The following is a 12,500-nucleotide window of genomic DNA, read 5'->3' on the forward strand; positions in this document are numbered from 1 at the left end:
GTGTGTGTGTGTGTGTGTGTGTGTGTGTGTGTGTGTGTGTGTGTGTGTGTGTGTGTGTGTGTGTGTGTGTGTGTGTGTGTGTGTGTGTGTGTGTGTGTGTGTGTGTGTGTGTGTGTGTGTGTGTGTGTGTGTGTGTGTGTGTGTGTGTGTGTGTGTGTGTGTGTGTGTGTGTGTGTGTCCCCGTCCTTTTAACATCACTCTCCCATCTTGGAGCAGCGGGAAACACCATCAGTACCTCCTTTTTAATGGAGGGTTATCTGCTGTTATTAGCACAGAGTCACAGAGCCGGCTGAATGGGATTAATAACAAGGCAGTGGTACCCAGGGTCATCACACACTGATCATGTAGTATAGTATAATGTAGTCTATGTGATCTCTCTCCGTCTCTCTCTCTCTCCTAAGATAGGACTTATTGAATGATAATTAATTTCCTAATACTCTTCTATTTCTATTATCTATAGCTTTTTTATGACATAGCGAGAGGTGACATTGGATTGCGGGGGGTTCTGAACTTTCTCTATTTCTTCTCTATCTCTCTTCTCTATCTCTCACTCTTTCTCCCTCTCTCTAGTTTTTGTTGCGATGGGATTCTTGCCCAAGGCACTGCCATTAGAACTGGACTTGGTCCCTGGGTGCTGGATTGTGGCTGCCCACTGCGCCTAAATAGTTAGGATGGGTTAAATGGACACATTTGGGGTATATGTAAAATGTACTTCATAAATAAATATATTCTATTCAGAAATGTAGTACTTCCACAGCTCCCCTCCCTTAACCCTTTCACTGCTGCACTACAAAAATGGTTAACCCTTTCACTGCGACAATAGACATACTGTTAACCCTTTCACTGCCACACGACAGCCCGACCGTCGGTTGTGTGATAGTAAAGGGTTAACCTTCTGTCGTGTGGCAGTGAAAGGGTTAAGTGCTATTTTAAACATGTACTCCAGGTACATGGTACATTCCTATTTATTTCGTTTTAGGTTTCCATTCTGGTCTATTATATATTAAGTGCATCCATGTTGGCAGCGCCCTGCAGTTTAGGTGTGTTGGAGCCTTATTCACTATGCCGCCATGTTGGTCGAGTTTGATGAGGAAGTGCCCGTTCACTTCAACGTTAAAACTTAGCTAGAAAAATGCCACAAGAACTGAAATAGTCAAAGCAGCAGGCAGACATCGTCAGTGAATTCTGTGTGAAAAGGGCTACTGACAGATGACGGCTCTCTGCTCTGATGCTCAGCTCCTCTTCCTGCAGTCTCTCGTCAAAGTGCCTACTTTGTACACATCTGCCGTGTCTCCCCTCCTGCCCTCCTCCTTTCTCCTATAGACAGGCTCATCTTATTCTCTCGACCCCTCTGGCTTTTGTCAGCCGCGCTGCCCGTCCAAAGCGAGCTCACTGGAATGGAGCGGCTGGTACCCGCGTAGTCTGAGGTCGTATCAAAGCCTTGTTTTACCGAGAGTGCTGTGACTCTTCTTTTGTGAGAGCAGTGCTTCCTCTAACGACTGTGAATTCATTTACATGATGACTAAAGCTGCCAGTCAATTTCCATGGGAAGAAAATACCTCCCTCACTACCTTGATCGTTCCCTTGGCAGCTTTCCTTTGCCCCTTGAAAATTGCCTTGACGTGCACCCGCTGAAAGCCGCTTTCTCGAGACAATTTTGTTCCCTGAGAGAAATCGTCACTCAAAGAGGGAAAGAGGGAGAGGGAGGGAGAGAGAGAGAGAGAGAGAGAGAGGGGGGGAGAGGGAAGCGAGAGCTGCACTTAAGAGTTGCATTTAAAGTAGGCCCACAAATCATTATTTAATGATCAATAAGACAGGGCTGAATTTTTAACAGCTATGAGACCCAGTTAAGGCTGGTAGAAGTGGCATATACTGTAGCTGTCCAATCAGCATGCGGCGGATGATATCACTGGGTACCCAGCAGACTGAGCTGAGCTGTGGTGCTAAACCACAAAACATTGGCCAAACATTATCATGAAGCCAACCATGGTTCTCGTTGGACTAGAAACATGTGTCCACTCCAGTCAGAGGTGGTAATACCAGGAAGCTACTCTCTCAGAGAAATGTTTTGCATTTACATGCTAAATACAACAGCCCCAACTGGTTTAAATTATGACTATAGCTTGAAATGTTTCCTCTAAATTGACTACTAATCAAACTGTTATTTATTTCCTTTTTGGTCATATTATTTGCTCATATTTGCTCAGCAGTGGTGGCAGTGATTTGCCCGCTAGAATGGACCTTTGATATGTCAATTGCATATTCGATGTGTTTTTTGGATAGTCCCCCCCGCCCCCTAGAGTTGCTGCTGGCTACTACATGCTGATCAAATCAGTAGCATTGTTTTTGTTTTTCAATATTGTTTATTCCCCTGTATTCATCTGTAGTCTGTGATTTAAAATAATAGCTGATTTTAGGTTTTGGTGAAACTGATTTTTTTTTTGTATTTTGAACGAGTAGTTCTTTTTAAAGCATTTGCCGGTGAGAACCGCCACAGTGACGAGCTGCAGGGGTGTCAGTTTTGGTGTAGGTTGTCACGGCAGCGATGCGCCTGTTAGAGCCACACGGCCTCATCGGGGGATACAGAGCAGCCTCTGTGTTATTGATTGCCAGTGCGGGGCTGACAGACCTGGGAGCTGGTGCTGTGCTGCATGCAGTCGCTGACCAGCCAACGCAGTGCTGTCTGTATCCAGTGCTCTCTCTCTCTCTCTCTCTCTCTCTCTCTCTCTCTCTCTCTCTCTCTCTCTCTCTCTCTCTCTCTCTCTCTCTCTCTCTCTCTCTGTCTGTCTGTCTGTCTGTCTGTCTGTCTGGCTCTCTTGCTGTTTCTCTGGCTCTGGCGTTCTCTCGCTGGCTCTCTTTCTACCCTATATATCTCTCTGACCATTTCTGTCTCTCTCTCTATCTCTCTTCCTTCCTATATATCTCTCCGGCCACCTCTCTCTCTCTCTCTCTCTCTCTCTCTCTTGCTGTTTCTCTGGCTTTCTCCCTCTTTCTCTGACTCTCTGACTGTCTCTCTCTCTCTCTCTCTCTCTCTCTCTCTGTTCTCTCTCTCTGTTCTCTCTCTCTCTCTCTCTCTCTCTCTCTCTCTCTCTCTCTCTCTCTCTCTCTCTATGGCTGGCAGGAGTGCTTATGGAAAAGGAGCATAGTGAGATATGGCACTGCATCATAATGCCCCTGAAAGCACACTTATCACTCAGCCTCTGGCTCGCCACCCCCCCCCCCCCCCCCCCCCCCCCCCCCCCACACACACTGAAACATTGACTCTGAATGTCCTCTCAGGTTTATTGACCCTGTGAGAAGCGCTATCAGCTATCAGCGCTGTGCTCTATGTCTGACTTTTAAGCCATGGATCTGAAGCTTCTGAGGCCGGTTTCTGTTGTAGAGGCTTCACTGCTGCTGATCCCCTGCTTGTGTTCTGTCCTCGTCTCAGCGCCCCACTGCAACACAGCTCTCCTCTGTCCTCGTCCCTCAGCGCCCCACTGCAACACAGCTCTCCTCTGTCCTCGTCCCTCAGCGCCCCACTGCAACACAGCTCTCCTCTGTCCTCGTCCCTCAGCGCCTCACTGCAACACAGCTCTCCTCTGTCCTCGTCCCTCAGCGCCCCACTGCAACACAGCTCTCCTCCTCCCTCAGCGCCCCACTGCAACACAGCTCTCCTCTGTCCTCCTCCCTCAGCGCCTCACTGCAACACAGCTCTCCTCTGTCCTCGTCTCAGCGCCTCACTGCAACACAGCTCTCCTCTGTCCTCGTCTCAGCGCCTCACTGCAACACAGCTCTCCTCTGTCCTCGTCTCAGCGCCCCACTGCAACACAGCTCTCCTCTGTCCTCGTCTCAGCGCCTCACTGCAACACAGCTCTCCTCTGTCCTCGTCCCTCAGCGCCCCACTGCAACACAGCTCTCCTCTGTCCTCGTCCCTCAGCGCCCCACTGCAACACAGCTCTCCTCTGTCCTCGTCCCTCAGCGCCCCACTGCAACACAGCTCTCCTCTGTCCTCGTCTCAGCGCCCCACTGCAACACAGCTCTCCTCGTCCCTCAGCGCCCCACTGCAACACAGCTCTCCTCTGTCCTCGTCTCAGCGCCCCACTGCAACACAGCTCTCCTCTGTCCTCCTCGTCTCAGCGCCTCACTGCAACACAGCTCTCCTCTGTCCTCGTCCCTCAGCGCCCCACTGCAACACAGCTCTCCTCCTCCCTCAGCGCCTCACTGCAACACAGCTCTCCTCTGTCCTCGTCTCAGCGCCTCACTGCAACACAGCTCTCCTCTGTCCTCCTCCCTCAGCGCCCCACTGCAACACAGCTCTCCTCTGTCCTCGTCCCTCAGCGCCCCACTGCAACACAGCTCTCCTCTGTCCTCGTCTCAGCGCCCCACTGCAACACAGCTCTCCTCTGTCCTCGTCCCTCAGCGCCCCACTGCAACACAGCTCTCCTCTGTCCTCGTCCCTCAGCGCCCCACTGCAACACAGCTCTCCTCTGTCCTCGTCTCAGCGCCCCACTGCAACACAGCTCTCCTCTGTCCTCGTCTCAGCGCCCCACTGCAACACAGCTCTCCTCTGTCCTCGTCTCAGCGCCCCACTGCAACACAGCTCTCCTCTGTCCTCGTCCCTCAGCGCCCCACTGCAACACAGCTCTCCTCTGTCCTCGTCTCAGCGCCCCACTGCAACACAGCTCTCCTCGTCCCTCAGCGCCCCACTGCAACACAGCTCTCCTCTGTCCTCGTCTCAGCGCCTTACTGCAACACAGCTCTCCTCGTCCCTCAGCGCCTCACTGCAACACAGCTCTCCTCTGTCCTCGTCTCAGCGCCTCACTGCAACACAGCTCTCCTCTGTCCTCATCCCTCAGCGCCTCACTGCAACACAGCTCTCCTCTGTCCTCCTCCCTCAGCGCCTCACTGCAACACAGCTCTCCTCTGTCCTCGTCCCTCAGCGCCCCACTGCAACACAGCTCTCCTCTGTCCTCGTCTCTCAGCGCCTCACTGCAACACAGCTCTCCTCTGTCCTCGTCTCAGCGCCTCACTGCAACACAGCTCTCCTCTGTCCTCGTCTCAGCGCCCCACTGCAACACAGCTCTCCTCTGTCCTCGTCTCAGCGCCCCACTGCAACACAGCTCTCCTCTGTCCTCCTCCCTCAGCGCCCCACTGCAACACAGCTCTCCTCTGTCCTCGTCTCAGCGCCCCACTGCAACACAGCTCTCCTCTGTCCTCGTCTCAGCGCCCCACTGCAACACAGCTCTCCTCTGTCCTCGTCCCTCAGCGCCCCACTGCAACACAGCTCTCCTCTGTCCTCGTCTCAGCGCCCCACTGCAACACAGCTCTCCTCTGTCCTCGTCTCAGCGCCTCACTGCAACACAGCTCTCCTCTGTCCTCGTCCCTCAGCGCCCCACTGCAACACAGCTCTCCTCTGTCCTCGTCTCTCAGCGCCTCACTGCAACACAGCTCTCCTCTGTCCTCGTCTCAGCGCCTCACTGCAACACAGCTCTCCTCTGTCCTCGTCTCAGCGCCCCACTGCAACACAGCTCTCCTCTGTCCTCGTCTCAGCGCCCCACTGCAACACAGCTCTCCTCTGTCCTCGTCTCAGCGCCCCACTGCAACACAGCTCTCCTCTGTCCTCGTCCCTCAGCGCCCCACTGCAACACAGCTCTCCTCTGTCCTCGTCTCAGCGCCTCACTGCAACACAGCTCTCCTCTGTCCTCGTCCCTCAGCGCCCCACTGCAACACAGCTCTCCTCCTCCCTCAGCGCCCCACTGCAACACAGCTCTCCTCTGTCCTCGTCTCAGCGCCTCACTGCAACACAGCTCTCCTCTGTCCTCGTCCCTCAGCGCCCCACTGCAACACAGCTCTCCTCTGTCCTCGTCTCAGCGCCCCACTGCAACACAGCTCTCCTCTGTCCTCCTCCCTCAGCGCCTCACTGCAACACAGCTCTCCTCTGTCCTCGTCCCTCAGCGCCCCACTGCAACACAGCTCTCCTCTGTCCTCGTCCCTCAGCGCCCCACTGCAACACAGCTCTCCTCTGTCCTCGTCCCTCAGCGCCCCACTGCAACACAGCTCTCCTCTGTCCTCGTCTCAGCGCCCCACTGCAACACAGCTCTCCTCTGTCCTCCTCCCTCAGCGCCCCACTGCAACACAGCTCTCCTCTGTCCTCGTCTCAGCGCCCCACTGCAACACAGCTCTCCTTCGTCTCAGCGCCCCACTGCAACACAGCTCTCCTCTGTCCTCCTCCCTCAGCGCCTCACTGCAACACAGCTCTCCTCTGTCCTCGTCCCTCAGCGCCTCACTGCAACACAGCTCTCCTCTGTCCTCGTCTCAGCGCCCCACTGCAACACAGCTCTCCTCTGTCCTCGTCCCTCAGCGCCTCACTGCAACACAGCTCTCCTCTGTCCTCGTCTCAGCGCCCCACTGCAACACAGCTCTCCTCTGTCCTCGTCCCTCAGCGCCTCACTGCAACACAGCTCTCCTCTGTCCTCGTCCCTCAGCGCCCCACTGCAACACAGCTCTCCTCTGTCCTCGTCTCAGCGCCCCACTGCAACACAGCTCTCCTCTGTCCTCGTCCCTCAGCGCCTCACTGCAACACAGCTCTCCTCTGTCCTCCTCCCTCAGCGCCCCACTGCAACACAGCTCTCCTCTGTCCTCGTCCCTCAGCGCCCCACTGCAACACAGCTCTCCTCTGTCCTCGTCTCAGCGCCCCACTGCAACACAGCTCTCCTCTGTCCTCGTCCCTCAGCGCCTCACTGCAACACAGCTCTCCTCTGTCCTCCTCCCTCAGCGCCCCACTGCAACACAGCTCTCCTCTGTCCTCCTCCCTCAGCGCCTCACTGCAACACAGCTCTCCTCTGTCCTCGTCCCTCAGCGCCTCACTGCAACACAGCTCTCCTCTGTCCTCCTCCCTCAGCGCCCCACTGCAACACAGCTCTCCTCTGTCCTCGTCTCAGCGCCCCACTGCAACACAGCTCTCCTCTGTCCTCGTCCCTCAGCGCCTCACTGCAACACAGCTCTCCTCTGTCCTCGTCTCAGCGCCCCACTGCAACACAGCTCTCCTCTGTCCTCGTCCCTCAGCGCCTCACTGCAACACAGCTCTCCTCTGTCCTCGTCCCTCAGCGCCCCACTGCAACACAGCTCTCCTCTGTCCTCGTCTCAGCGCCCCACTGCAACACAGCTCTCCTCTGTCCTCGTCCCTCAGCGCCTCACTGCAACACAGCTCTCCTCTGTCCTCGTCCCTCAGCGCCTCACTGCAACACAGCTCTCCTCTGTCCTCGTCCCTCAGCGCCCCACTGCAACACAGCTCTCCTCTGTCCTCGTCCCTCAGCGCCTCACTGCAACACAGCTCTCCTCTGTCCTCCTCCCTCAGCGCCTCACTGCAACACAGCTCTCCTCTGTCCTCGTCTCAGCGCCCCACTGCAACACAGCTCTCCTCTGTCCTCGTCTCAGCGCCCCACTGCAACACAGCTCTCCTCTGTCCTCGTCCCTCAGCGCCTCACTGCAACACAGCTCTCCTCTGTCCTCGTCTCAGCGCCCCACTGCAACACAGCTCTCCTCCTCCCTCAGCGCCCCACTGCAACACAGCAGTGTTTTCCAGCTCATAGCTCTATGCTGGAATAATGGAATATGGAATCTTGCAACCACTAAAGAAACATTTTAGTATGTTATTCATTTTTGCATTCGTAACTTCAGAATGTTATCTTTCAAACCAAGTATAAATTATAAAGCTACAGTAAGCTTTGCAAAAAAAGTATGCAGTCCTCAAGTTCAAGAAAAGAAAATTTTCTACCTGCCTGTTAAGAGGTTAAGCATATAATCTCACACACAAAAAAAAACTCTAAACCGTTTTGCACACAATCATTTAGTTTGACTGTTATTGAGAGTAAATTAGTTTGAATATGGCCACCAGTGATGTCATCAGGGACATTGCATCATTGTGTCCATGAAATGATGTACTGTACATTAAAGAAAGTAGCAATACCTTGTCTTATAGGGACTGCTACCTTATCATTTGGTGATAAATGATGGTGCTGTGATTAACACAATGATTCAGTGTCTCCCATGACATCACTGGCGGCCATATTCAAACTAATTTACTCTCATAATAATTGTCGATCTAAATTAATGTGTGCAAAACTGTTTAGAGTTTTTGGATGTGCGTGAGATTATATGCGAAATAAATGTGCATCGTTTTTTGGTGAAGTGCGCTTTAAGCAACCCCAGGCACAAAACTGACAAAACTGATACTCGGACCACTGCAGACTTCCATTTTATTTAAATTTCTTTTATATTTTATTTTATATATTAAATACCTTCAGTTTATTTTTAATTTTTTTTGTCATTTTTTTAAAAACAGTATAAAATACACAGTATTGCACATAGTAAATCAATTGCACTTCTTTAAGGTACAGATAAACATCTAGTTCTCTCTTTATGCTACAGTACAACTATTTGAAGAATCCAACCCTCCCATTATAGGAGATAACGAGTGTCGGGAGTGTCGATGAGACCCACGTAGCCAGCGGAAAGCGGTGCGTAAGAGCTTGTGAAGGTTAAAGGTCATGTAACCAGTAATACCTAGTAGGACATTGTGTTGTGTTTCATTGTGTCTGTAGCGAAGGATGGGTTTTTCTGCCCCTCGTAAAAAGCGCTTTGGCACATGTCCCTCCCTCGCTCGGGCAGTGTTTTTGGCTTCGAGTGTGACTATCGGCATATGCCCTTGCAGGCTCTGTTAACTTGATGTCGTTTTCCTCTTTAAGATATTGGCTGCTCTCCCACTTGTTAAAATGTTATTAGCCCTGTTCGATGCTGTACAATGTTATATAAATAATCTTTTTTCTTTTTTTGTCTGTAGATAGTCACTTAAACGAAACCCCTGCGTGGGCTGAACTGTATGAGTATTAATTTTACAATCTGGATGGACGGGAGCCAAGGGGGCGAAGGGTAGTATTAAAAAAAGCTATTTTCTTATTTATTTTTTGAAGAATAAGAAGAAGAAATGCTAGAAAAAGCTAGAAAATATCCTGTGAATGTCCCAGGGCTGTAAAAAGCATGCAAGGCTGCGGGGGCCCGCGACCCACGTGCCGTTAAAAGCCGCCGGTTACTGGCACATTTCAGGCCACCTTGCTTGGTTTTAGTACTGGAGCTAATGCAGCATGTTCTGTACTGTAGGAATACAATCACAGCTGCCTCCCTGACCGCCCGCCACTGTCACTGTGTTGAGAAGGAGATTTCTGATGTGTTAAATGATAATAATAATAATTAATTAATGTTATGGACTCTGGATTGTGTAGTGTCTTTTGTTTGTCACTGACCGAATGCACTGTGAGGAGGATAACACAATAAGACCCATGAAAAGGGAAATATAATTCAAAATCTTTTTACTTCCTTTTGTAATGTAGTATTCCCCCATAGTCAGTTCCTTTCACTGTAGCTCAAATAAATATATTCCAATAAACCTTAAAGTGAGATATAAGTTAATATATTTATATAGAAAAAAGTACATTGATGCCTAATTCTGCAAATGTTTATATGAAAATAAGTGTTATTTATTTACGTATTTATTTATTCATTCATTCATTCCTTCACTTCAAAGTCTGCTAATTCCAAGGAGATTTTCTTTTTATATAGATGGATAGAAATTCAGTCATAGAGTTCCAATAAATCTCTCTATGACCCCATTGTCCTTCAGGTCTCTTGGCCGTGGTCATAGCCTCCACGTGTTCATTGTCGCCATGTGATCTACGTATGTTAAGAGAATCGTCAAAATAGTCTTCATATTCTGGAGACAAACGGTCCTGAACAGGGTTACTTGTGCTTTGCCGGTGCGCTGATATGCCGTCGATGGGTTTCTCGGGAAAGAGGAGCGTCATGCTTGAGTCGTCGACCTCCCGAAGACAAATAAAGTTCCACCAGGTGAACAGGATTGTGATTGAGACAGTCGCAGAACCGATAAATAATTGAATAGGGCTCCAGTAGACTTGAGCTAGAAAAATATACGGAAATAGACGGAAATTTTTCTCCACAGCTTGCTGAACTCCAACACAAGTCACTGCTGTGTAATTTCACGCGCCGCTTCAAGAAATCAGTTCAAAATAACGTTTCCAAACCTTTTTTTGTACGTGTATTTTTGTTGTTGTTTTTGTTGTTGTTTGGTAAGCATTTTTTGTTTGGTAAGCGTGACATAATTTAAAATGGTTCCCATGGGACACTAGGCTTGTTCTTCCGAGACAGATCCTGGCGTCCTCCCAGTCCGTGGAGGTCAGTCTCCGAGAGGGTGGAGCTCTGCTCTCCGTCTCCGTTAGTTAGCGGGGAAAAGGGAAAGAAAAGCCAACTGGATTGTGTTTGTGACCCCCGACAAAAGGAGCTGATGAATAACAGGTAAATAAATCCTGGGCATGGAGAGGGGACCGGGTCCTGTGTGTCCTCTCACAGGAACCAAAGTTTCCAGCGGCCATGCTTCTTGGAGTCAGATTTGGACTTGCGTTTGGGGGTGGAGGTGAAGGCCTCCTGGGGGTAAGGCAGGGGGGAGAAGCGGGAGTCCTCCATGGGATACAGCCTCTTCATCAATGGCTGCAGCTTGTCCTCCTGCTGCTTGAAGTCCAGCTCCACGCTGCAGCAGAGAGAGAGAGAGGAGAGAGAGAGAAGAGAGGAGAGAGAGAGAGAAGAGAGGAGAGAGAGAGGAGAGGGAGGAGAGAGGAGAGAGAGGGAGGAGAGGGAGAGAACATTTAGCTCCACATTTCCTCCAATTCTAGTTCATCCTATTATATTACTGCAGATATTAAAACCATCTTGCCTAGACTAGTAGACGTGACTGTGATCTCAGGTGATACGCCCGGGGAGAGATTATACTGTATGTTTGGTCGTGTCTGTGTACGTGTGTGTGTCCACAGCTAATCTCGCAAACTACAGGGCCGATTTGTAATAAATGTTGCACGTAGGCTGACAGCAGGACAAGGACCTGAACCCTTGAATATGTTTCACATCGGGCAACGACAAGTACTGTATTTAATTTTAATTGGTTTCCATCACTGTCCTGAAATATTACATCCACTATAAAGGTACACTTTCTGCACACGGGAGGGTGATACTACACAGCTCTCTGTACAACATGATAGTGGACATACTGTCGGTGGTATCCAAGACAAAATTCATGTTGTTTTCTAGGGCCAGAATCATAGATTATGATAGTGTGTCTATATCCACTGTGAGTGGTTTTAAAATTGAGAGGGTTTCTTGATATAAATACCTTGGCTTGGCTTAACGAAAATTTCTCATTGAAATATATTGATGATCTTGTCTCCAAATTGAGACAGAAAATGTAGTTCTTTATCAATTGATTTCCTGTGTGGAGCAGAAAAAGGATTGTTGAAGCAAGTTGAAGCAGTGTTAGACTATGGTGATATTATTTATAGAATTGCTGCTCCATCTGCAAGTGCCTTGACACGGTCTATTACTGGTGATAGTTATGACAGGTCCTGAGAGTGGCTGAGAGGAAGTATAGAAAGTCACGCCTCACTGCTGACATCGCCACATATCACAACCTCTTGTTAACATTCTCCAAAACCATTACTACTGCCAAATTTTCTTTCTTTCACCATAGGATCGAGGCCTCTGTTCTGAGAAGAACCTTCGCAAACTGCATGTTACCATGTCCTCCCTCCTCACCCACCCCCTCCCCGGCCCCTCATCTCTCTCTGCCAAAGACTTTGCGATCTTCTTTGAGGAAAAAGTGGAGAACATCCGCAGCTCCTTCTCCTAACCCCCACCCATTCCAAATACTGAATCGAGAACCTCATTTTTATTTTTATTTAACCTTTATTTATCCAGGCAAGCAATTAAGAACAAATTCTTATATACAAAAGCAGGCTGCAACCTCATCCTTCACTGTCATCTTTCGCTCCCATTACAGAAGCTGAGACCCTGACACTGGTAACGTCGAACCGTCCAACTACATGCCAGCTGGATCAGATAGCCTCCCCACTCCTCCATAGCACCAGACATCCTCCCATTCCTTTTTTTTTTATTGATATTTTTCCCCCTCCATTTTCCTCCGATTTTCTCCCATCCCAATGTTAGTCGTTATGCCAATTCCCAATCCCCTTCCTGGTCGCTGCGCACTTACCCCCCACAGTCGGTCTGGGAGAGTGGAGGCTATCACGTGCTTCCTCCAACACACACGTCCAGCCAATCAACCGCTTCTTTTCACCTTGCAGCGCGGATTCTCATTGAGAGGGCGTAGCGTGTGGAAGGATCACACTATCCCACTCAAGTCCTATCCGCGCTTAGCAGGCGCCCCGACCGAACTGTAGGAGTCGCTGTTTACAACGACCCGGACCCACCCCGCCAGCTTCTCCCACCCTCTAATACTGCCAATTGTATTAGTGTGAACGGCCAGCCAAGCTGGTGACAACCCCGGAGCTGTGAGCTGGATTCGAACAGGCGAATCTAGCCGCTCCGGGGTTTGGTGACTAACGCAATCTCCGTTACGCCACCTGACCGCCCCACATCCTCCCATTCCTAACTGCAAC

General features: G+C 50.3%; 2 protein-coding genes across 2 annotated transcripts in view; one reads left to right on the top strand and one right to left on the bottom strand.

The window, feature by feature from the left end:
* dock1 (dedicator of cytokinesis 1) overlaps window positions 1–12,500 on the top strand; it is a gene marked incomplete at its 5' end in the record, with an annotated part of 602,016 nt that overhangs the window by 282,933 nt on the left and 306,583 nt on the right. The gene's annotated exons all lie outside the window — the stretch shown is intronic.
* Window positions 10,399–12,500, bottom strand: part of insyn2a (inhibitory synaptic factor 2A) — a gene marked incomplete at both ends in the record, with an annotated part of 39,952 nt that continues 37,850 nt past the window's right edge. The window contains one exon of the mRNA XM_084323668.1: window positions 10,399–10,582. Within this exon, the coding sequence (XP_084179794.1) occupies window positions 10,399–10,582 (184 nt within the window). The remainder of the gene's footprint in view (window positions 10,583–12,500) is intronic.

This window comes from Notolepis coatsorum (assembly GCF_963971535.1).
Source record: "Notolepis coatsorum genome assembly, chromosome: 10".
NCBI classification, from domain to species: Eukaryota; Metazoa; Chordata; class Actinopteri; order Aulopiformes; family Paralepididae; genus Notolepis; species Notolepis coatsorum.